Consider the following 26,627-nt stretch of genomic DNA (forward strand, 5'->3'; position numbering starts at 1 on the left):
ATCCAGATCGTTATAACTTACACATGTAATAGTCTATATAAAAGTTATTTCAGTCCATTTACATGTTGATCATTAAATATATACAGCATTAACACAAAGGAGAATAAACCAAATATTGAGAAGACTGTTCTAATCTGAAGAAACACTCATAATAGTGTTTGACAACGTGAGATATTTCAGATTTGTTTGGCAGTTTTCACACTTGGATTTTGTTTTCTCAAAATATAATACTTATCCTTTAAACTGAACAAAGTTATCAAGTGGAAACATGCCGTATGTATTTTATGGAGATCCCATGTAGAAATGTTGCCTGTGGAACAACCATAACACTATCAGATGTTTTTAAATTTAGCCACACGCTTCTCCACTCCAACCACCTTCTCCGTTTTCGCTATCCCCCCCCCTCCCTTATATAGCTAATCTAATATTTATCATGTTGAACACTGTGGCTAGAAACTTCTAGACTGTCAATGAGACTACTGAACAAGAAAAAACAATATTGTTCCTAAATAACAATTACTAACATCAGTAGCAACATTGAACACCAACAATACTTGTCCTCTAAATTGATAATTGACTTTAAAATGTACAAAGATGGAACTATGAGGTCTTACTATGGCATAAATACTGTAGCTTAAATATATAATGTACAGTTGAAGTCAGAAGTTTACATACACTTAGGTTGGAATCATTAACTTGGTTTTCAAACACTCCATATATTTCTTGTTAACAAACTATAGTTTTGGCAAGTCGGTTAGGACATCTACTTTGTGCATGACACAAGTCATTTTTTCAACAATTGTTTACAGACAGATGATTTCACTGTATCACAATACCTGTGGGTCAGACATTAACATACACTAAGTTGATTGTGCCTTTAAACAGCTTGAGAAGCTTCTGATAGGCTAATTGACATAATTTGAGTCAATTGGAGGTGTACCTGTGGATGTATTTCAAAGCCTACCTTCAAACTCAGTGCCTCTTTGCTTGACATCATGGGAAAATCAAAAGAAATCAGCCAAGACCTCAGAAAAATAATTGTAGACCTCCACAAGTCTGGTTCATCCTTGGGAGCAATTTCCAAACGCCTGAAGGTACCGTGTTCATCTGTACAAACAATAGTATGCAAATATAAACACCATGGGAACATGCAGCCGTCATACCGCTCAGGAAGGATACACGTTCTGTTTCCTAGAGATGAATGTACTTTGGTGCGAAAAGTGCAAATCAACTCCAGCACAACAGCAAAGGACCTTGTGAAGATGCTGGAAGAAACAGATACAAAAGTATCTATATCCACAGTTAAACGAGTCCTATATCGACATAACATGAAAGGCCGCTCAGCAAGGAAGAAGCCACTGCTCCAAAACCGCCATAAAATTGCCAGACTATGGTTTGCAACTGCACATGGGGACAAAGATTGTACTTTTTGTCCTCTGGTCTGATGAAACAAAAATAGAACTGTTTGGCCATAATGACCATTACGATTGGAGGAAAAAGGAAGAGGCTTGCAAGCCGAAGAACACCATCCCAACCGGGAAGCACGGGGGTGGCAGCTTCATGTTGTGGGGGTGCTTTGCTGCAAGAGGGACTGGTGCACTTCACAAAATAGATGGGAGGAGGGTAAATAGATCATGAGGAGGGTAAATTATGTGGATATATTGAAGCAACATCTCAAGACATCACTCTGGAAGTTAAAGCTTGGTCGCAAATGGGTCTTCCAAATGGACAATGACCACAAGCATACTTCCAAAGTTGTGGCAAAATGGCTTAAGGACAACAAAGTCAAGGTATTGGAGTTGCCATCACAAAGCCCTATAGAAAATTTGTGGGCCGAACTGAAAAAGCGTTTGCGAGCAAGGAGGCCTACAAACCTGACTTAGTTACACAAGTTCTGTCAGGAGGAATGGGCCAAAATTCACCCAACTTATTGTGGGAAGCTTGTGGAAGGCTACCCAAAACGTTTGACCCAAGTTAAACAATTTAAAGGCAATGCTACCAAATACTAATTGAGTGTATGTAAACTTCTGACCCACTGGGAATGTGATGAAAGAAATAAAAGCTGAAATAAATCATTCCCTCTACTATTATTTTGACATTTCACATTCTTAAAATAAAGTGGTGATCCTAGCTGACCTAAGACAGGGAATTCTTTACTAGGATTAAATGTCAGGAATTGTGAAAAACTGAGTTTAAATGTATTTGGCTAAGGTGTATGTAATACACAAGATGTATTTTCAAGTTTGTCACATTTAACACATAATATTTTTTTCTGACAGGGTATTTCCTTAATCAATGTCACATTCCTAACGGCACCCTATTCCCTACATAGCAAACTACTTATGGCCAGGGCCAAAAGTAGTGCACTATATAGGGAATAGGGTGCCATTTGGGACACAACCAAGAATCCAAAAGCAAACAGCTTGCATCTGGCTATGTCACTGTACACTTTTTATATGCATATGCAATCTGATAAAACTTGTTTTAAATATACATTTCAGTGATTTACTCAATTTCCAAAGAGCAGTAATTCTTGTACAGGTACACTGCCGGTCAAAAGTTGTACAACAGCTACTCATTCAAGGGGTTTTCTTTATTTTGACTATGTTCTACATTGTAGAATAATAGTGAAAACATCAAAACTATCAAATAACACAGAATCATGTAGTAACCATAAGTGTTAATCAAATCAAAATATCTTTATATATTTTCAAATAGCCACCCTTTGCCTTGATGACAGCTTTGTACACTCTTGGTATTCTTTCAATTATACCTGCCAGTTTGGGATGAGTCGGACCACAGAGTGAAGGAAAAGCAGCCAACAAGTGCTCAGCATATGTGGGAACTCCTTCAAGACTGTTGGTGAAGCTGTTTGAGAGAATACCAAGAGTGTGCAAAGCTGTCATCAAGGCAAATGGTGGCTATTTGAAGAATCTGAAATATTACATATTTTGATTTGTTTAACACTTGTTTGGTTACAACATGAATCCAGATGTGTTATTTCATAGTTTTAAAGTCTTCACTATTATTCTCCAATTTGGAAAATTGTAAAAAAAATAAAAACCCATGAATAAGTAGGTGTTCTAAAACTTTTGACCAGAAGCGTATAAGTGCCTGGTACACTACTAACAGTAAAATCAGGACTAGCTTAGATCAACTCTGCATTCTTCATCAGCTACATTACGTTCAAACTGGCTCTCCATATCTGATGGTCACACTATTGTCTACACACTATTCTCTTTTCTCTCTCTCCTTTAGCTTCATCATCACTTGATGATTATGTACACTGCATTATGTACATCCTGTAATTCTGCAGGGACTCCATTTGGACTCCATGGATGTAGTAGTAGCTTCCTGGTTTCTTTACATAAAAAATAAATAAAAAATAAACTTTATCTGTGTGTCTTCGTTGACAGTACAACAGTGTTTGAGCGTGAGATGGACGATGAAAATAAGTAATACACAAGTATTTCTCTGGAAGTATGATTAAACCACAGGCATAATAAATAGAATCAAGATGAAATAATAAAAGAGAGGACAACCTTTCACTTTCAAACTCCCCGCTTATGGTATCATATTATCTGACAAGTTATACAGTTGACAGAAAGTGCTATTTGGGTTACCGGGAAGATATCGGCTTATATATTGACCAAGATTGAGAACGTGCTGTATGGCGAAGGTGAACAAGGTCTGATTGGGAATCACTACTTCTACTGTACTTTGAGTAAAACCAGAGAGGGAAGGTAGGCTGTGGGGGTCGTCATCTCACAAATGTGTCAAAACTCTGGAAAAGTGCGCTACAAGAGGACTTCAAAATAGGCCGTCACACACGTGGAAAAAGATACGCCTCCCCATCAGCCCCCCCAATCGCCACCCTCTAGACCGACCAACCTAGTCTACCGCCCCAGCAACCCAGCCAGACTCTCCCTTCCTGGGGATGTGTGAGCAACCCGCCGCCCAGGCTCCAGGGCTTCACGCGGGCCTCAGCATGGGGAGGAGGACATGCGGTCGTACTCGGGACACTTGAGGAGCGCTGGGTAGTTGGAGTGGAGGGAGTGGTTCATCTGGAGCGAGGCTTCGCTGGAGATGCTGGAGGGGCTGCGGCCGCGCTGATTCCAGGTGTCCGGGTGCAGGAACTGACCAGAGTAGTCGGAGCAGTTGCTGTGGCGCGGCCCGTATAAGCCCGGGTGGGGTCTGTACATCTCCTCGGCCGTGTAGCGCTTCATGAACAGGTAGACGGACATGACGCCGGCCGTCTGGAGATACAAGGGAGCAGGATAACATACCGGAAGTATCCTCTTCAACAAACGATGGCACAACTGCAGGGTTGTGCCTTTCTATGAATGCCTAATGAGGAACAGTTAATTGCCCAATCGCTGATCTGTATCAACAGACTTAATTTGGAATCATTTTTAAAAGATTTGACCTTCATCGACCCCTAGACCCTATTCCCTATGTCAGCGTTTCCCAAACTCTCTCCTGTTTTTCCCCCTTAGCACTATACAGGTGATTCAAATAAACGACTAATCATCGAGCTTTGAGGATTTGAATCAGCTGTGTAGTGCTAGGGGGGAAAAAACTAAACGTGCACCCCTTGGGGTCCCCAAAACCAAGTTTGGGAAAACGCTGCCCTATGTACTCTACATTGACAGCTGTAAGCAAAATGCATAGGCTCTAGGGGTAGGTTAGGCTATGGGGGTGGATTTGGGATTACAATGTAATGAAGAAGCAAGGAGGAAGTTACCTCAGTGAGCAGGAAGGAGATGGCAGCGAACGCGAAGGACCAGCCGTACTGGTAGCTGAAGTAGGCCTCGTTGGTCTTGGTCCTGTTCAACATCTCATCATTAATACTGGAGATGTACAACACCAGGCCCACCACCAGAGACAGACCTAGCAGGGAGAGAGGAGGGATGGAGAGAGAGAGAAAGAAAGATGGGGGGAGAGAGAGAGAGTGTTTGAGAGACAGAGCGATAAGCAGGATGTTGTAATGGTGATACATTTGCATACTTGTACAGATATGCAACATTCCCTTAGAAATAATAAATAGTATAGCTGTCACGATGTGATCACTGATACAGGACCCACATTTTCTGTTACTACGGAACAAGGGCTGCATTCTATGGTAATGCCAAAAATAACTGTGCATGCGATTCACTAATAGATGAAACAACAAAGACTGTGTCCTGGGGATTTTAAACTAAACCATATTGAGCCAGTTTCCCCGGACACAGATTGAACCCAGTCCTGGACTAACACACATTGTCCATGGCGATTCTCCACTGAAATAGTTTATTAGTCCAGGACTGGGTTCAATCTGCGTCTGGGGAAACTGGCCCTTAGACTCAATAAACAATGCGAAGGATCTCTTGTTCCAACAAAAATGCATTCACAGAAGTGAAATGAGGTCGTTTTACCTGAGAGGATGAAGAAGATTCCGGAGATGAAGGCCAGGATGGTGCGGTGGGGCCGGATGTGTCCGACGTTACTCAGGACAAAACCGATGAATAAGAAGAAGAGACTCACCAGGGGGAAGGGAGTGGCTGAACGGATCATCTCTGGAACAGGGGAAGGAGATAAAGAAAGGATGATACACTTTAGTACGTTTATATTTGGTGTTTCGTTTATTCAGTCAATAGTGTCAACTCATCCCAAATCAAATCTATTGTGATGAGTCTTCTTGTGTTCTATGAAGCGTTTAAATTGAGTCAAATAAATGTGTCCTCTAACCACTGAGATAAAGCACAGCGTGATTTGATTGACTGAGTAAAATAACCCTAAAAGCAGTGTATGGCATATCGCAAACACTATATTTGTTTCCTGGTTAAATTGGGTTTGCAACTTTTTTTTCAACTTCCCACAGTTTGATTGCTTTTTTTCCCCTCTTGAGGTCTCTGACAAACAAGGAGCAATATAGCTACCACTGTTCCTGGTCTCATTCCATTTGCACACATCAAAAGGGGTGGTTCCACTGCCTGGGATGTCTCCACAGGCATCTCAACTTAAAAAGATGTTGCTGGCACCCCCACTGTGAGAATGGTTTCTCCCTGGATTCTTCTTTAACCATACCAGCATAACTATGCTATGAAGCAGGAGCGGACCATAGGAGGTCAAAATGCATAGCCTGGGTAAAGAGGTAGGTCTATGCCTCAGCCTGAGTGCCGTATATTCTTTCCAGCGACTGAATGGGTTAAATTACTGGATAGTGCAGGAGATCCCATTGGATCAATCAAATCTTTAACTATTGGGAAAACAATATTGGGATATTGCATCTACAGATACAATTGTATGAGATTTGGGCCAATCGGCACAATATTTCTGAAGTATGTGTCTAATACAATTGAGTCCGGTAGTATATTGGTCTGGTCTGTGGGTTTTGCAAATTATTTAAATTGTGAGAGCGACACAGGTCTTGTTACTGCTTTCTGAGTTTTGTAAATATTAATTTGCCCATCTTCCTCACTTTAGGCCTTATGGGAATCTCTCTCGCTCTGTATTTTAGATGTACTCAAACTGCATTTTAGAGAGCTGGCCCAGGGCCTCTCTCCTCTGACAGTGTGTCTCCATGGTCCTAGTGCCTGTCTGAGCATTACCCATCCTGTGTGTATCCATCTGCGTTTGGCCTGAGGGGCATCTCTCGCAAAATAAATTGCGCCCTTGCATTTTTCATATCTCTCCCTGTATTCCTTGTTAGAGTGAAATGAGCCATGCCTCAGGGGCAAGTCAGGAATAGCACAAACATACATATGGGGGGAGATGTGTGGATTCTGTGGATATGTGTCAGTTAGGACCACTGTAGCTCTACTGTACCTTATGTTCATTCAGTCCATCCCAAGCCTGTGTCGTATGGATTTATATTTTCTCTTACACAGAGCATACGGCAGGGGTCGGCAACAGGCGGTCAAAATCGGCCCTCGTTTAATTTATTTTGCCCCCCCCCAAAGTTTTTAGTAACAGAAACTGACGTTTTTTGAAAATTACACAAAAAAAGAGTTTAAGAGTTTAAATGACTAAATCTGTTCCCAAGTATTTCCACAAAAAAGGCAAACAGACATATGTGATCCTGTCTCAATGTAATGAAGGTATGAAGTTACTGTTATTTTCAAATACAATCTGTTTTTGGCCTTTAGTTGTGGTCAATTTGCATTTTTACAATTGATTATAATCAACCATCCGCTCAGACAACAATCGTCCCGCGGCTGAATCTAGTTACCTACCCCTGGCATACGCCATGCTTCAAAGCATACATCATGAGTACCTTCGGTCTCTGGGGGAATGACATATGTATGAGACATACAGCATGTGTATCACATCATTGTCCACAGAATTGACTATTATTCATTATGATAATTGTGAGTAATGTAGGCAAAGGAAGGATATTCCATTGAAACTCATGCCTTTTGTTTGACATGATCAGAATGGAACCTGGGGGACTGACGATGAAGCATGTGCTTCCTCTCTTCAGGCATACCCCTCATCTATTACTCAACTCATGTCAAAGTTATTTTTTGACTTTAAGAACAGAAATATATCTTGAGCCCTAAAGTGACAGCAGTCTGTCCGGTGGCCTCGGAGTTAGACCAAGAGCTTTTCCTGACCATGTGATCTGATCTGGAACAACTCTGGTTATGGGATAGTTAATGACTTGCCCGGTCATACATTCAGGAAAAACTTGTCTCTACATTTATGCCCTCCCACAACAGAACGGGTGTGTTTCTGCTAGGGACCAGAGCCCGTATTCCTAAAGCATCTCAGGGAAGGAGTGCTGATCTAGGATCAGATCAGCCTGTCCATGTTATCTTATACATTGTGATCTAAAAAGATCAAACTGATCCTAAATCAGCACTCCTACTCTAAGACACTTGATATGTCCCCAGAACAGAGCAAAATGAGACAGATGAGCGTATGACAAGTCTTCTTCACTTACTCAGCACACTAACTGTAGACTCAGAAGTCAGCTGCACGTTGGTGGGCATCACATACTGAACGGTGAAACAACGGCCCTTCTCATCACCTGCAACACAAGCAAAGGAGAAGACAACATTTATTAACCCTTTACTACACCTTTAACATGTGAATACAAAGCCCACACACTAGGGGGCTCATCGCTAGAAAAGGGTAGGTAGAGTTAATCGATGGAATGGTGCAGGAATGAAATGGCATGACTGTAGATGAATAGGGAATAGACAGAAGAGAACTGTTGCATAGAGTTGGGAATAGACAGAGAACTGTTGCATAGAGTTGGGAATAGACAGAAGAGAACTGTTGCATAGAGTTGGGAATAGACAGAAGAGAACTGTTGCATAGAGTTGGGAATAGACAGAAGAGAACTGTTGCATAGAGTTGGGAATAGACAGAAGAGAACTGTTGCATAGAGTTGGGAATAGACAGAAGAGAACTGTTGCATAGAGTTGGGAATAGACAGAAGAGAACTGTTGCATAGAGTTGGGAATAGACAGAAGAGAACTGTTGCATAGAGTTGGGAATAGACAGAAGAGAACTGTTGCATAGAGTTGGGAATAGACAGAAGAGAACTGTTGCATAGAGTTGGGAATAGACAGAAGAGAACTGTTGCATAGAGTTGGGAATAGACAGAAGAGAACTGTTGCATAGAGTTGGGAATAGACAGAAGAGAACTGTTGCATAGAGTTGGGAATAGACAGAAGAGAACTGTTGCATAGAGTTGGGAATAGACAGAAGAGAACTGTTGCATAGAGTTGGGAATAGACAGAAGAGAACTGTTGCATAGAGTTGGGAATAGACAGAAGAGAACTGTTGCATAGAGTTGGGAATAGACAGAAGAGAACTGTTGCATAGAGTTGGGAATAGACAGAAGAGAACTGTTGCATAGAGTTGGGAATAGACAGAAGAGAACTGTTGCATAGAGTTGGGAATAGACAGAAGAGAACTGTTGCATAGAGTTGGGAATAGACAGAAGAGAACTGTTGCATAGAGTTGGGAATAGACAGAAGAGAACTGTTGCATAGAGTTGGGAATAGACAGAAGAGAACTGTTGCATAGAGTTGGGAATAGACAGAAGAGAACTGTTGCATAGAGTTGGGAATAGACAGAAGAGAACTGTTGCATAGAGTTGGGAATAGACAGAAGAGAACTGTTGCATAGAGTTGGGAATAGACAGAAGAGAACTGTTGCATAGAGTTGGGAATAGACTTGTGTTGTTTTAAAGGGTTTAAACAGACCGACACCAGGGTTGTTAGATCAGGAAAGAGGAAGATACAAGCGACCACAGAAAGGCGGTTACTTTTACTTTGTAAGACACATAATTGTACAAATATACACCAAGCTCTTCAATGTTTGTTTGTTCCAACACCCAGCCATGACATTCTATCACCCTGTCCTGTGGAGAAAGAGTGCTTATTTTAATTTCACCCTACTCACTGGTGATGGTGTGTGTGTGCATGCATTTATTTATTTCATTTAACCTTTATTTAATTAGGCAAGTCAGTTAAGAACAAATTCCTATTTACAGTGACGGCCTACCGTATGCCTGAGCTTGAATCTCTCTCTCTCTGCAGAGTCTTAACAGTAATTAACCCTCTTCAATAAGAGAATCTTTGTAGTCAGCCTGGTATAATTTAATTACTATAACACTAGTGATGAAGAGCCATGGGATCCCTCGCTGCCCTATTAAGCCATCATTACCCCGTCCCAAATGGCACCCTATTCCCTATATAGACCACAGTAATGCACTATGTAGGGAAAAGGGGGTCATTTGGAACGCAGCCCATAGAATGATTCCATAATAAATGGAATCAAATTAGACTGCAACTTTCAGACAGACTATGTGTTCATAAATACTATTCAGCTCTGCCCAGAAAAACATCAAAATTAGAGCACCATTTCCCAGCGTTGTACCTGAAAATGAGCGTGGGCACTCAGGTGACTGGTTAGGCCAGGAGGAGGACTTGGTGAACAGGTGAACCATGGTTAGATGGTTTGGTGTAATGAAAGGACGTGTTTGTACTTTTCTACAGTACCCCTACTTGTCCAAATCAGGCCCCCAGTTTCTGGTCTGGAGTGTGAAGTCACAAGCTCTGCTGGTCGTCTACTTCGTAGCAACCTAGCGGTGCCAAAAGCCCTGGTTGGCCCTAGAAAGCCTATGTAAATTCCAATCGCCAGAAGGGCCCAAAACATATTTTTTTTTTTTTGGGGGGGGGGGCGTTTTGGGCTCTAAAATTAGTTTATTATGGATCAACTTCGATCCCCACTCTGGATTAATTTAAAGTCCGCTACAAGTTTAAGATAATTAATCAAATACTGATCCATTCTGACTACTACATCGGTTGTCATACTGGACCATGTACTGACGCAGACCAATTACGGGCCGGCAGGCTACGAGGTGCCGCCACGCAGCAATATGACGCGCTTCAAATTGTCCACAGGAATGAGTGGAAGACGTCAGCACTGTCTACTGTTTTTAATCTCTACGGTCCAAAGTCGATAGGTGCCCGATTTCAGTTTGTTCTAACTCAATAACAAATCCCCTTCATGTTTCTTACTCGCTATGAGGTGGTTTACCGGACTCTTAATAGGCATACTCCTGGACTAAAAAAGCATGTTCAATCAGTGACCTGTTTGCAAACTACTATAGCACCCTAGTATAGCACTACTATAGCACCCTAGTCATAACATCATCTTCATAGTCTCATGGGCATGAGAGAAGCGAGCTTTTATACAGTGGATTGGCCAGAGTCAGCACAAGCACAAATCAAACAGAGACTGGGACCAACAGCCACATTTAATACCCCCACTCAATGGACGCTACGCAGCAGAAATACTGGGCCTAACACAGCCCATTCACTCTCTATGGTGTAATGATGTATCGTAACAGTACTGAGCCAGATAGACCCCGTGTGTCTGTCACTAACTAACCCAACACAAGCCTAGATTTTCTGGGTCAAACAGATAGCTAGTTGGGGCAGTTTAGCAACAAGGTCATTAAATCACAGCTAAAACTTCAACGGAAGTTGGTCTTTTGGACCAAAGCAAAATGTCCTCTATTTAATCACCACAGAAACATGTAATGTTGACAGTGTGTTGCTTGAGGATTTATGGGAGGTAAGGATGGACACCGAGGGCAAAAAAAAGACAAGTTAAATGTAAGTACCTAGGAGTCTGCTTTGTAACATCATGCCACTCTGTGATGCTTGCTGGAAAGTATATTGCGGTGGAGGGAGAAATTAGCCAGTCTTCCCCATTTATACTTCCACCAGCCTTCACTGGTATAATGGCAATATAGAAACAAATCCTGTTTATTGTCCTCACAAATATTACTTAGCAAGTACATGCATTTTAAATACAGTAAATGTTAGGTCACTAGTTTGATTCTCATGCACTGGCTGCAGTTGATTGTGTCAGCCTCAGTATCCAGAGGCAACCTGGGGAGAGAGAGTACAGTACATCAGAGAGGAAGTGAATACCTGGTTTACTGCTCGGAAACACTTTGAAAGCTGCCGTCGCTAAGAGAGAAAAGGGGTGAAAGTTAGTACTTCCTGCTTACACTTCCTGCTTCAAGCTCCCAGCATGCCTCGGGGGCGGTGAGGGGGGGTGGGGTCAGAAGTGGAGGAGCACCCCTGTGATAGGGCACAAGGTAACCATGCGGGGTGGAGAAAAGCCAGTGTTAGTTCAACCTTGAAACAATGCTTGTCACAGTCAGAGGAGAAGGAGAAGGTGAACAGGGGTGTTGGGTTAGCTTGGCTAGTAGGGTCACTACTGCGTCTTCAGAACGCGGGCCAGTTTACGGACCTGCGCAATAGGACAGGTGTTGTATGCTGGAATGACGAGTGGCATGGGCCAGCGCTGACGAACAGTTCAGCAATGGGACACATGGGGTAGTGACAAAGGAAAAAGGGAATGTAGAAGAGCATGATTCTCCCCCCCCCCCCCCTCCCCTCCCCTCCCCCGTCAGCGTACCAGAGCAAGAGAGCAGCCAGGGTGAGTTGACAGGACAAGTAATGGTAATAACCCAACATGGGTAGACAGGGTAACTCAAGGACAGATTATTGGGATGCAGCCGGGAGGGAGTGGAGAGAGGAGAGGATGAACATTTGACTCTCAAGAGTGGGTCCTGTGGCGGTCTAGTGAATCAGGACTGGAGTGCCAGCCTGTTTCGCCGCCTCGCCAACTTCCTGTCATCACTTACCAAAAACAGAAACAGACTGGCACCGGGGCCAGCTAGAAGGTACCAGTCATTAGACATAGAAACTGAAGTAAACACTGGTCAGTGTCCCTGAATGGTTAAGGGTTATGATGATCAAATCATCAAATCAAATGTTATGTCACATACACATGGTTAGCAGATGCTAATCCGAGTGTAGTTTCTAGTTCCGACAGGGCAGTAATATCTAACAAGTAATCTAACAATTCCCCAACTACCTAATACGTGTGTAAAGGGATGAATGAGAATGTGTACATGTAAGTATATGGATGAGCGATGGCCGAGCGGCATAGGCAAATTGCAATAGATCGTATAAAATACAGTATATACATGTGATATGAGTATTAAAGTGGCATTATTTAGAGTGGCATAGTATAAAGTGACTAGTGATCCATTTATTAAAGTGGCCATTGATTGGGCCTCAATGTAGGCAGCAGCCTCTCTGAGTTAGTGATTGCTGTATAACAGTCTGATGGCCTTGAGGTAGAAGCTGTTTTTCAGTCTCTCGGTCCCTGCTTTGATGCACCTGTACTGACCTCGCCTTCTGGATGGTAGCGGTGTGAACAGGCAGTGGCTCAGGTGGTTGATGTCCTAGATTATCTTTTTGGCCTCCCTGTGACATTGGGTGCTGTAGGGGGGCAGGTAGTTTGCCCCCGGTGATGCGTTGCACAGACTTCACCACCCTCTGGAGAGCCTTGCGGTTCAGGGCAGTGCAGTTGCCATACCAGGCTATGACACGATTGTGCATCTGTAGAAGTTTGTCAGGGTTTTGGGTGACATGGCCACGCAGTGGGTGAATAAGGAGTACAGGAGGGGGCTGAGCACGCACCCTTGTTGTCCCCCAGTGGAGATGTTGTTTCCTACCTTCATCACCTGGGGGCGGCCTGTCAGAAAGTCCAGGGCCCAATTGCACAGGGCAGGGTTGAGACCCAGGTCCTCCAGCTTGATGATGAGCTTGGAGGGTACTATGGTGTTGAATGCTGAGCTGTAGTCAATGAACAGCATTCTTACATAGGTATTCCTTTTGTCCAGATGGGATAGGGAAGTGTGCAGTGTGATGGCAATTGTGTCGTCTGTGGACCTGTTGGGGCGGTATGAAAACTGAAGTGGGTCTAGGGTGGCCGGTAAGGTGGAGGTGATATGGTCCTTGACTAGTCTCTCAAAGCACTTCATGATGACAGAAGTGAGTGCTATGGGGAAATAGTCATTTAATTCAGTTATCTTTGCCTTCTTGGGTACAGGAACAATGGTAGCCATCTTGAAGCATTTGGGAACAACAGAATGGGATAGGGATATACAGATATGTCTGTAAACACACCAGCCAGCTGGTCTGTGCATGCTCTGAGGACGCGGCTAGGGATGCCGTCTGGGCCAGCAGCCTTGCGAGGGTTAACACGTTTTGCTCACGTCAGCCACAGAGAGTGTGCACTTTATTATCCTCAAAGCGGGCAAAGAAGGTGTTTAGTTTGTCTGGAAGCGTCACGTCAGTATCCGTGACGTCAGTGTCCGTGACGTGGCTGGTCTTCTTTTTGTAGTCCATGATTGACTGTAGACCCTGCCACATACGTCTCGTGTCTGAGCCGTTGAATTGTGACTCCACCTTGTCCCTGTACTGGCATTTTGCTTGTTTGATTGCCTTGCAGAGGGAATAACTACACTGTTTATATTTAGTCATATTCCCAGACCTCTTTCCATGGTTAAATGCAGTGGATCGGACTTTCAGTTTTGCGATAATGCCGCCATCCATCCACGGTTTCTGGTTAGGGTAGGTTTTAATAGTCAGTGGGCACAACATCTCCAATGCACTTCTTTATAAATGCACTCACCGAGTCAGCGTATAGGTCGATGTTGTTCTCTGAGGCTGACCGGAACATATTCCAGTCTGCGTGATCAAAACAATCTTGAAGCGTGGCTTCCGATTGGTCGGATCAGCGTTGAATGGTTCTCGTCACTGGTACATCCTGTTTGAGTTTCTGCCTATAAGACGGTAGGAGCAAGATGGTGTCATGGTCGGATTTGCAAAAGGGAGGGCTTTGTATGCATTGCGGAAGTTAGAGTAGCAGTGGTCGAGGGTATTTCCCCATCGCGTAGCGCAATCAATATGCTGGTAGAATTTAGGTAGCCTTGTTCTCTAATTTACTCTGTTAAAATCCTCAGCTACAATAAATGCAGCCTCAGGATATATGGTTTGCATATAGTCCAGTGAAGTTCCTTAATGGCCATCTTGGTGTCTGCTTGAGGGGGAATGTACACAGCTATGACTATAACTGACGAGAAATCTCTTGGTAGGTACGCCTAAGGGGCAGCGTCTACCTTGATCCTAGATTCGTGCCTAAGGGCAACGTCTAGGGCGGCAGGTAGCTTAGCAGTTAGAGAGTTGGGCCAGTAACTTAAAGGTCGCTGGTTCTAATACCCGAGCCGACAAGGTAAAAATCTGACAATGTGTCCTTGAGTAATTTGCTCCAGGGGCACCGTACTACTAAACTCTTAGAAAAAAGGTGTTATCTAGAACCTTAAAGGGTTATTTGGCTGTCCCCATAGAATAACCTTTTTTTGGTTCCAGGTAGAATCCCTTTTGGTTCCATGTAGAACCCTCTGTAGAAAGGGTACATACAACCCAAAGGGTTTCAAATGGGTTTTTCGGCTGTCCCAATAGGAGAACCCTTTTGGGTTAGTGTGTTCCAAAAGGGTTCTACCTGGAACCAAAAAGGGTTCTCCACGGGGACAGCCGAAGAACTCTTTTGGAACCCTTTTTCTTAGTGTGTTTGGCTGACCTCGTAAAACCACACATTTCACTGTACCTATCTGGTGTTTGTGAGAAAGCATATATATATATATATATATATATATATATTTATTTTTATTTTTTTATTGACCTTGATCTTACACTTGTGCCTGAGGGGCAACATCTACTCACCAAATATGAATCAGACTCTCCACATCTCTGACTGCAGGGACATATGCATCTCTAAGCTGAACTGATCCTAGATCTGTACTTAAGGGGCAACGTCTACCCCTAACTAGAAACTTACCAGCTGTGAAGCAGACCCTCCAGAGGCCCGAGTGCAGGGACATGCGTAACTCGGTACTCTGGTTGAGGGGCAGGATGACGCCCTCCTCCAGATAGAGCCAGTAGTCAGTACTGACAGCGACGCCCAGCAGGCCCAGGGCACACACAGCGAACACGCTGCTCAGCACCGTCAACACCTTCCTGCCACACAGGGTCATACCACATCCACAACTGCAGGGGGCGCCGGCAGAAAGAGAAACTGCAGAGAGACAGAGAGGATGGAGTTGGTTGAGAGTTAATAGAAACAGGTAGTGGTCGGTGTCACAGTAGTCAATGATAAGGCCATGTCTATGTCCTAATGGTCAATTGTAAGGCAATGGCTAAGACCCCATGGTCAAGCCTGCGTCCCAGTTGTCAATTGCCAGACAAACTTGTAGGTAGTTTAAGCCAGGAGCATTACCTGGGAGGCAGCGCTGCCTGCCAGGCATGTCTCAGTGTGTCACAAATGTCCCAGTAATCCTCCCTGCTCTCCTTTCCATCCTGACAACTAATCGGTGTATCATAGTTCAGTGTACTTTTATATTAGTGTATTACTTTGTCAGTTGTTTTGCTGTATTTTAGAAAATAGCCCCGTGCCCTGATCTCTCAAAATAAAAAAAATAAAAAGCTGAACATTTGAACTGCAGTTGTCGGTTTGGCTGTCCTCGCCTTGCCTCAGGCCCCAGGCCCAAACCACACACTACTAATAGTGCTGGGGAAGCCTGTGAATGGCTCCAACACCTTACATTACTCCTCATATTCCTTAATTCAGCCCATCGGATTAACCCAGCATGATCCGGGATCGGATTAACACAGCATGATCCGGTCAAGACCGATCGGATTAACACAGCATGATCCGGGATCGGATTAACACAACACGATCAAAACCGATCGGATTAACACAGCATGATCCGGGATCGGATTAACACAGCATGATCCGGTCAAGACCGATCAGATTAACACAACACGATCTGGTCAAAACCGACCGGATTAACACAGCATGATCCGGGATCAAATTAACACAGCATGATCCGGTCAAGACCGATCGGATTAACACAGCATGATCCAGGATCGGATTAACACAGCATGATCCGGTCAAGACCGATCGGATTAACACAGCATGATCCGGGATCGGATTAACACAGCATGATCCGGTCAAGACCGATCGGATTAACACGATCCGGTCAAAACCGATCGGATTAACACAGCACGATCCAGGATCGGATTAACACAGCATGATCCGGTCAAGACCGATCGGATTAACACAACCCGGTCAAAACCGATCGGATTAACACAGCATGATCCGGGATCGGATTAACACAGCATGATCCAGTCAAGACAGATCGGATTAACACAGCATGATCCGGGATCAGATTAACACAGCATGATCCGGTCAAGACAGATCGGATTAACACAGCATGATCCGGGATCGGATTAACACAGCATGATCCGGTCAAAACCGATCAGATTAACACAGCATGATCCGGTCAAGACCGATCGGATTAACACAACACGATCCGGTCAAAACCGATCGGATTAACACAACACAACACGATCCGGTCAAGACCGATCGGATTAACACAGCATGATCCGGGATCGGATTAACACAGCATGATCCGGTCAAGTGCCGATCGGATTAACACAACACGATTTGGTCAAGCAAAAGTCCAGCAGTCTTACACTACGGTGGTGTGACATATGCAACAGCTTATTGATGTTGATGCTCCATCAGTCATAAGCAACACTGATCACTTGGTTGCAGTAGCCGTAGCCCACGCTAGCCGGAAGCCTGGTTTCCTGGCATGCATGGGGATATGTGTTGAAAAGGCAGTCATTTCACATAATGAGTTGTCTGTTTACTGTCACTGGCTGTTTTCGAGTGGGAGTGTGTGTGTGAGAAATAGCAATCTAATCAGGCTTTGTTTTTTCTCTCTTTGCATTGACTTGGGTGGCTTCACCACCCCTTGTATCACAATGTCGATAACATTTGCACCATGACCCCTTGTATCACGATGTCGATAACATGGCCTCACGACCCCTTGTATCACGATATCAATAACATGGCCTCACGACACCTTGTGTCACGATGTCGATAACATGGCCTCACGACCCCTTGTATCACGATATCGATAACATGGCCTCACGACCCCTTGTATCACGATATCAATAACATGTGGGTACGAATGTATAAGATGAGACTAATGTATCTCATTTAAAGGGCTTTTGCATGTTCATTGTTTCAAAGGAGCGAGTCAGAGTCATTGTTGCAACAGCGGTGATGACTTGGTAATGTAAATATCTCATCTGACCTCGGTGACTGTGGATGCAACATGTCATCTCTCCCACTACGGTTGACTCACTATGGTACAGCTATGCGTGTAATGACTCTGGCCTATTCCATCATTACCAATGAACCACTTTATAAATTGGACAATTAGAAAATCAATTACATTTAATTAGAAGTGGATGACGGCAAAAGGTCCATAGGCCTTCTCTTCAAACCAAATGTAAATTTGGGCCATGTAGCTCACTCAGAGGTGGAACATTTCCATTGGTCAGCTATCAGGAAGGAAAGGAGATGAGGTGATAGGGACACAACCATTGACTCACCAGTCAATCAAATTGTACTTTTTTAGCACAAAGGTCCAGCATGTGTAAGCAAAGAGGGGCATTATCAGGTAGCCAATCAGTCCCCATTCAGTAAAGCTTCGACCCACACGTCCACTTAGACATTAATACCAGCCTTTCAACACCAGTGGCTTCGCTAGCATGTGAAGCGCTAGTTTGCATGTGATGCACAAGGCCATTCATTGACAGGCTACTGTGTTTCATCATAGGGCGGTTAACATTCAATGCTAGCATCCCATTGCGCTCATTCCGCGTTACACCCACAAGGCATCATTACCAAACCTCTAGAAATAGAGATCTATCAAGGCAGTTTGAGCTTCAATGTATAGAAGGCCTACTTCCTGGTGTGGACACAATTACAGCTTTCTAAATGACAGAATTTGAAATGATAGACGACAAAAAGCTACGCCTAAATGACAGAACACTGAATCACAATACTGACAGAGCACCAAATGACAGAATACTAAATGATACAAAACATAATGACCGAACAGACGTCCAGACGTCATTAGTCCTTGTGCGATCAGTCAGAAATAGTCTGTCCATATTAAAGTGGCTGGGGAAATAGGGTAAAAAAAAGTGTGCGATTCTCTATTTCAACTGGATTTGGACACTTAAAAAAATTGACAGATTTGTCTGTGTACATTAATGACTGTTAACTTGTTCTATGAAAAGTGTCCAAAACAGCTACTTCCACGGGAAGTTATTAGCAAAGATATTCTTTGTTGTTATATTCATGGACTCTTATACCAGGAGAAAGCAACCAGTGTTGTTGTTGACCCTTGGGTCATATACAAGTAAAAGACTGAGAAATATCCAGACAGACTTATCTTTTCTGCAGTGAAAATACCAGGAAGTTAGACTATGAAACTGCATTCCCACTTCTATCTAGTTGACGTCTAAGTGTCATGGTGAAATTGTTGCCGTTAGGGCAGAACAATATCCTCTACCTCAACATGAAAATGAGAAGAAAAAAAAACGAAAATATGAAATATTAATCATCTCTTTGACAACTTATTTCCAATTCCCTCAGATGTCATTATCCTAGTGGTAGCAACCTTTTGAGGAGCCATTTGCTCTGCTCTCTGCCTAAGGCAGTCTGTTTCTCCTACCCAAAGGATAGCAAGATTAAATGCTTAACATCAGTAGTTCATGTTTTTTTGATTTTGGAATCATCTGTTTCCTAGATTTGTATGGATCCACTTATAAGGGCTGTTCTTAGGCACGACGCAACGTCATTAGAGCAGTAACAATACATGTTTTGTCATACCCATGGTATACAATCTTATATACCACAGCTTTCAGCCAATCAGAATTCAGGGCTCGAACCACCCAGTTTATAATTTCAAATATGTAATAGTTGGAGTGTCATTGTGTCCAATCCTCGCCACTTGAAGCACAGTCTTGGCAAAGGCTTAATGCCAATGGTACAGTGCGGAGTACAGGGAGCTATGATGATGTCCAACTTGCCAGTTTAATGTGTGAGTCATTGGTTTCCAAGAAACTTATCGACAAATGCACATAACACACACATGCTTGCATCTGCACACACACTTTTCGGATTAGATCAAAGGATACCCACAGCCAATAACCATTGAAATTCTCCATCATGTCCATTCACACACACACAAAGAGATCAACAGGCCCCATTCAATCTACTATGAATACTAATTCAGTCCACACATTGTTTCAGCCCGTATGGGATTATGAACGGAGATTGAGCCGAGAAAAACTGTCTATTGACCAATGTTTCTCATTAGATGTTCAAAGCTGCCTAAGCAGGGAGATCCAAAAAGCCCCAGAGTCCCCCTTTGCATTTTTACAAACTACCTTTGAAGAAGGTGGACACATCCATTCTGTGACTGGAATCCAATACCAGTCCAATACGTGGATGAACACCCAACAGCGACAATCTAGTGAACCGTACTTCCTGTTTAGTGTCTAGCATTTTCTATTACTATAGAAACCTAACAGTCTTATTTGATAGCACCTGAAGCCATTTTGACCATGCACCTACTCTGGGTTCTGTTCATAAAGGCAAGCGATAGAAAACTAAAAGGATTGTTTCTTATTAGACAAGTCCCAGTTCCGTTTCATTTTTCTCCGGTTGGTGCTTTATGAACATGACCCAGGTCTGTTCTGTGGTGTGTTTCCCACCACTCGAGGGCAGAGTTCATTTTAACAGCGACTTAAAGGCAATTTATGCCATTTATGCTAGGCTCCGTATAGCTCCACATTGACATGATTGGTTGACGGCGAAAGGCAAAATGTAGATTTGCTCTGACTTCTGCGGAGGCCGCATCGCAGTAAATGCTGTACGGCAACAGCAGATGTCAGATTGACCACGCAGCGCCTTTTAGGCAGATGTGCACATTTATCTAACTGTCTCCAGTGGAATGGAACCCACTGCATCATCACTAAACTAGGTCAGTCAGTACTCTCTCTGTCCATTCAATTAGCATGCACCCAGCCTCATCAGCCTCCATTCAACCCAAAAACCAACTACCGTTTTTCAACACAACTGCCGGAAAGTCAATGATGGGGGGGGGAACAACCTCGAATGAAACAGAACTCTGTTCCCAGAACTCTCACAGCCTCATGGAAAAAGGGGTTCATGGTGGTCACTGGTCAGGATCGCATATGGAATGTATATGTTTAGTCTTTGGATATGTTTAGGCTAAGGCGTTGCTTGGAGGCACCGTCCTTGTCATGATCGAGTGTCATTTGGGATTGGTAGAGAATTTTCTCAATTTAGACGTCATCGACACTGTTTGTGGATGTTGCTAGTAGGCTACACCTGCTCATTTTAATACCAAGCATTCTGAACATAGTAGCTCATGCAAATTCAACAGTATAAAACAGCCAGTTGGGCTTCTATTACCCAACCGACTTGGTCCCTACCACCGAACGTGATGGTCACGCTAGGAAATCCGGTAACCGTTGGAGTTACTCAGACATTTGTCAGTAGCAGAACAGAAATGCATGTTAACTAAAATGTTTTTTTTGTGTGTTTTTTTTAAACATTATTTCTCTCTCAAGGATTCGTCTGTGCACTCCTTTCGGGAAAGCCAATGACCCAGTTTCCATGACGGCCAGATGTCGCCACGCACCGTCTCCAGAGTAACGTGGCCTGTGTGTTCCACTGATGCGAGCGGGCGGTCAGTGGGGTGGACAGCATCAGAGGACTATAGGGCCCTGGGGTCAGTGGCTCGACATGGGGGACACGACATGGGGCCATGGTGGAATCTAGCAGCTAGCTAGCCACAATCACCACCCTCCATACCCCCTGTATATAGCACTAGCATACAGTAGCATAGGCACTACAGGGCTGTGCTAACTCAGCCATACTCATATGTCAGTCTTCTTGACCAACAAAACACTCAGACTCCCGGTACTCTTCCCCAGGTCATAAAGGTCATGTTATTTCACCTCTGTGCTCCCAAAACAACATTCCACTGGCCCTCCATCTAAATATTTCAATTTCCACAAAAAAAAAAAGAGGGCTTCATTTTTTAACACAAACTCAACCCAACAGTTAAACCTCTGGAGACTCTGCAGAGGGCATCTTACCAGCCTAGAGTCTTTAGGGTTCAGAGGCAACAACGGACTGACTCTGACTGAGTGCCTGGGGACAGTTCATGTCAGAACATGTTAATATGCTTGAGCAGTGCTTGCCTCACTCCAAGCCTTTTATGCTGCTCCAAAGGCATCTCCCTGACAGATCTCAGCCAGTGTTTCTTGGCTCTGCTCGCCTCTTCGGTCACACTTCATTCGTATGGTCCCAATTTTCCATCTGTAAATTCTCTACAGATGGTCATACTATCTGTTGATAAGCAACTGCTTTATAAGGTTACAGTAAGGATGGGGTTTAAGTTTAGAATAAGGGTTAGGGTTAAGGTTCGAGTTAGAGATAGTAGATAGTTAGTTGAAATGCTACTGACAATCTGTAGAGCATCTACAGATGGACTATCCAAAGAAAGTGTTACCGCCTCCTCAGACATGGCCAGATTGTCAACAGCCTGTCAATCAACTCCAAATCCCAAAATAAAATAAGAGGAATTTTCTCAAATCAAATTCTTTCAGATGACACTCCACTGTTGATTATGTCAGAAATCTATAATTGGATCTGATCAAATGTATTTTCACTTAAAAATGAAGACACATAACTGAGTCTCTTTATACCTATAGCTGTATGCTACGAGGAACTCTCCCACAGTTCCTCATAAACGTAGAGGCAAACGTCATGGCAGTGCATTGCGTTTGAGAGGCAAATGGCACAACACAGCCAGTCACCCGGAGAAATGGCACATTCTCCGGCTTTGTCATGAGACCAAGTACTGCTCTCTCTTTAAGTACTTAGCTTGGCCATGTCTCTTTTGTGTGTGGCACAATACTAAGGTTCCCACATTAAGGAAGACCGAATAGGCTCATGGGCCAGTCGGAAGAAACAGCGCTTACATGTAAGAGTCACGAAGTTAGTGTGTTGTTATGACAGTGCCACAGGGGGGGGGGACAGGGACAGACAGAGAGACCGGGGCATAGGCAGGCTGGCTGAGACAGTGTAAAGCAGACAGACAGGAGGACAGACTGTACAAGAAGAGGCAGGCTCTGTGATATGGGACCTCCACCAGAAAGAGAGAGTGGTATTAGCTCCCTGTCAAGCAGATGCTGACACAGTGTCAGTGTACATCGGCTGTGAACTAGCCTGTGGTAGCAGCCAGGACAATGGTCCGTGTTCATGACTGCCAGTCTCCAAGGCTACAGACTACAGGCATGTATAGGCTTGACGGATAACAACTCATTTCTCTCTTACTTCATTATGACTTTTCAACGGCAATTTTAAAAGTGGGTTTTTATTGTAATCAGTTGTATCCAAAACGATACAGTTAGTTAGTCTTTGATTATGACAACTATCATGGAATGACCTGGGGATGAGAAGGGAAAGTCCGGCATACAAGGAACGCCTTTGTCACAAGTGTTACAGGATTGTAAATAATAACCAACTGCAATTAAAAGCACAAGACAAAAATCACCCAATATCTCAGTTTGATCCTTGTTTTTGTTGATTATCTACATGAACGACACGCAGCCCAATCTAACCTATCGGACGTTCGGCGGACACTACCGATTGGGACTGTTCCATGACCGCGTGCCCATGCCAATAAAGCACACATACCATTACCATGTGCTGTCCAACTCAGCCCTATGTGCCTTGGAAAGTGTTGGGTTAATGTGAACCCTGTCTAACCTCCCTAACCTAGGTAACTCTACACGACTGAGACCACTAGTCATGTGTTTGCAAAGTACTCCGAGGGCCGAGGCTGCCAGCAACTCATTAGTCATAGTTGACTCTATACTCTATTCCACGGTGACTTTATACTCTACTCCACGGTGACTCTATACTCTACTCCACGGTGACTCTATACTCTACTCCACGGTGACTCTATACTCTACTCCACGGTGACTACTCCACGGTGACTCTACTCCACGGCGACTCTATACTCTACTCCACGGTGACTCTACTCCACGGTGACTCTATACTCTACTCCACGGTGACTCTATACTCTACTCCACGGTGACTACTCCACGGTGACTCTACTCCACGGTGACTCTACTCCACGGTGACTCTATACTCTACTCCACGGTGACTCTACTCCACGGTGACTCTATACTCTACTCCACGGTGACTCTACTCCACGGTGACTCTATACTCTACTCCACGGTGACTCTATACTCTACTCCACGGTGACTCTATACTCTACTCCACGGTGACTACTCCACGGTGACTCTATACTCTACTCCACGGTGACTACTCCACGGTGACTCTATACTCTACTCCACGGTGACTCTACTCCACGGTGACTCTATACTCTACTCCACGGTGACTCTACTCCACGGTGACTCTATACTCTACTCCACGGTGACTCTACTCCACGGTGACTCTACTCCACGGTGACTCTACTCCACGGTGACTCTACTCCACGGTGACTCTACTCCACGGTGACTCTACTCCACGGTGACTCTACTCCACGGTGACTCTACTCCACGGTGACTCTACTCCACGGTGACTCTACTCCACGGTGACTCTACTCCACGGTGACTCTTTAGAAGAGGAAATATTTAATATCGCCTGCTGACAAATTCTTAGATTGTAAATATGATTAGGCCCAATGTGAGTAACATGACAGATACACGATGACTAATTAGTCTATAGGCATGCATTAGTAGAACATCTGCACATTTCAATTAGCATGAGCACTCAATTCAGTTGCATGTGCCTATAGGGACTAACATATTACTCGTAATGTAAATTCTATTCTAAAGTGCTATCCACCCAGCACACTCATTTAAGTGCCTCCACAGTTAAGATGAAACATTTCTTAGACATTACCAGTCCCCCCCCCCCCCAAAAAAAAACATTAAATACAGGATTGTATTATTAAATATGTATTAGCTATGAGGTGCTGAACTTTGGAAGATTGTCAGACAAGGGGAGCTGAAAACTCAACAGCTACTTAAGCAGGTTGGCAGGAGGAAGGTAGGCAGGGTTTGATGGCTGCATGCGTCACATATACTGTAGGCCTATAGAAACGCTTTGGTTAAAAGTTTCCGCAAACTATTACTTCTGGGCTTTGTTATAGTCTGTTGAGCTGTGGGAAATTGGCTGTTCAGTCCTTCTCATGACCCAGCTATTACCAATATTGGTCCGGGACACAATGACTGGCTTTCAGCCAAGTTTGTCTACAACCTTTTCTAGTGCAGAGTGCTTGGGATATTTGCATTTCACATTTGATCATGATACAAAATGGACTTTACACATTTATAATGGACGACTTAATAATTTAATCTAAAGGCGCAAAGGCTGAATCGTAAACGGACACACAAAGGAGTATCTAAACCATTACAATGTCCAAGGGCCACATTTATCGTAAGATGAAGTGGTCTCTGTACTGTATTGGCCCTTGAATACCTCGAATCGCTGTCCTTGGTCCTGAACTGGAAAAACGTGCATGTATCCTATTACAATTCAGTAAGGTAAATTGAGAAAGTTTTCGATCGTTTCAGGTTTGATCATAGTGATAGCATATTTCACTATCAAACGTATTACAGCATCACAGATAACTCAAACCACCAAACAAAATCGATATCGACTCCACTTTCCACCAACATGTCTGGTCTCGCTCTTCAGTAATGCACTAAACCTAAATGAAATGACCCAGTGGGATGCGTTCAATATCGCTTCGCTTTTGAAAGCAAGGGCTTGCAATTATATCTATAGTAGCCCGCCAACAACGGCAATTCCAGACATATCTTTTAAAAAGCAAACCAATGCTTACACATTAATTCATGCTGAAAATATCGTGTCCACACTGTCGTAAAAACTACCTGTTCGTATTCACATCGACATGGTAAGAAAAGTTGTCTATGGAAGTGTGAAAAAGACGTTTTTTCCCTCCACATAATACATCTCCTTCCGATTAAACTCAATAACTGACTAAATGGATTTGAATATTTATACAAAGGATAATACAGTGTGTATTGTGTCATTAGACATTTACAGTTAAATGTTGTTTTTTCTCTTCTAGAGCCTACGTCACAGGAATAGGCTTAAACTTCTAAAAGTGAGTTATTTTTTACAGAGCACTGAGTGACGAAAACAATATAGTCTATCACGTGGAGACGAACAAACTAGAGAGCACTGTTTGAACACATTTCGGATTGCCTACTGAGACACTTCAAAGTCGAGGAAATAATTCAAATAAACATTGTTTACCTTCACAAAGAAGTCTCGCCGAGGAAAGCGCTCGTTCCCTTACAATACTGTTTCTCCCGCGTTGCTCTCCACTTGTCTACTGTTGACTCGCGGAGATGCAGTGCGCAGTGGATGTGCGGTAGGACAATACTAGTGCGCATTCCACTTCAGCCTGGCGCCAGCAGTTGGGCAGCGGCAGCCGTTGGGGATATGGATAGCCTATGAAGCTTCACTGATTAAACAAAAAAACAAGAGTTCGCTTTTGCGAAATGCAGCCCACAAATAATGTCTCTCCTTTGGATAAACCAACGGTCCCGAGATTGACATTCATAGACTTCTCTTCCTCATTCGGGATTAGAGTGAGTTGAATGCGACACAGCTGTTCAATCAAGCACCAAACCCACCACGAAGCTTCCATCATGTGACATTCAAGACACACATGCCTGTGGCTAACTTCAGCGTCATAACCCATTGCATTTCTCTCTCTCTCTCTATATATATATCATTTTTGTTTTTGGGCGGGTAGCCAACGACCCCAAAGTTTAAATTATTTATCATTATTGAACATTTTGGCTGATTATGATAGGGTATTTATGTGTGCATAAAATGTACAAAGCAATCCAACTAAATTTAGCACTGACCCCCCCCAAAAAAGAGACATATGGCCATTTATCCAATTATTTACGAGCATATGGCCTATCAGTGTAGTATGCATAATTAAAAGCTGTCTGGAAAACGTTGATTGTCCACATCTACATCCCTGATTACATCTCAGCTATTATATCGCCCCCGTGCATTTCCCTCTCCACCCAAGGGAGAACTACTTTTCCTGGCACAATTTGTTAGGCCTCTATGTGTGTTTGTTCTGGCATCGGTGATGCTGCGACCTGTTATTCTATCTATGTTCTTTCGAGCTTTCGCCGTCAAAAGCGTAGCTTTGGCAACATTTCCAGCGCCATGGACAGCGACAGAATTTGCCCCAGAGGCTGCTATAAAATGTCGCTGATAAAAAATGTGTCCTA

The 26,627-nt window shown here is 43.6% G+C and overlaps 1 protein-coding gene across 1 annotated transcript; it reads right to left on the reverse strand.

Annotated features, from left to right (window-relative positions):
* Positions 1–3,032: 3,032 nt before the first annotated feature.
* Positions 3,033–26,059, reverse strand: LOC109865184 (voltage-dependent calcium channel gamma-5 subunit-like). Its single transcript, XM_020453289.2, has 6 exons — positions 25,627–26,059; positions 15,208–15,444; positions 7,925–8,011; positions 5,415–5,555; positions 4,745–4,890; positions 3,033–4,256 (listed from the first exon to the last, which is right to left on the reverse strand). The coding sequence occupies exons 2-6, from the start codon at positions 15,401–15,403 to the stop codon at positions 3,984–3,986; spliced, it is 843 nt and encodes a 280-aa protein (XP_020308878.1). The 5' UTR covers positions 15,404–15,444; positions 25,627–26,059; the 3' UTR covers positions 3,033–3,983.
* Between the last annotated feature and the right edge of the window lie 568 nt (positions 26,060–26,627).

The sequence above is a fragment of the Oncorhynchus kisutch genome, linkage group LG20 (assembly GCF_002021735.2).
Source record: "Oncorhynchus kisutch isolate 150728-3 linkage group LG20, Okis_V2, whole genome shotgun sequence".
NCBI lineage: Eukaryota > Metazoa > Chordata > Actinopteri > Salmoniformes > Salmonidae > Oncorhynchus > Oncorhynchus kisutch.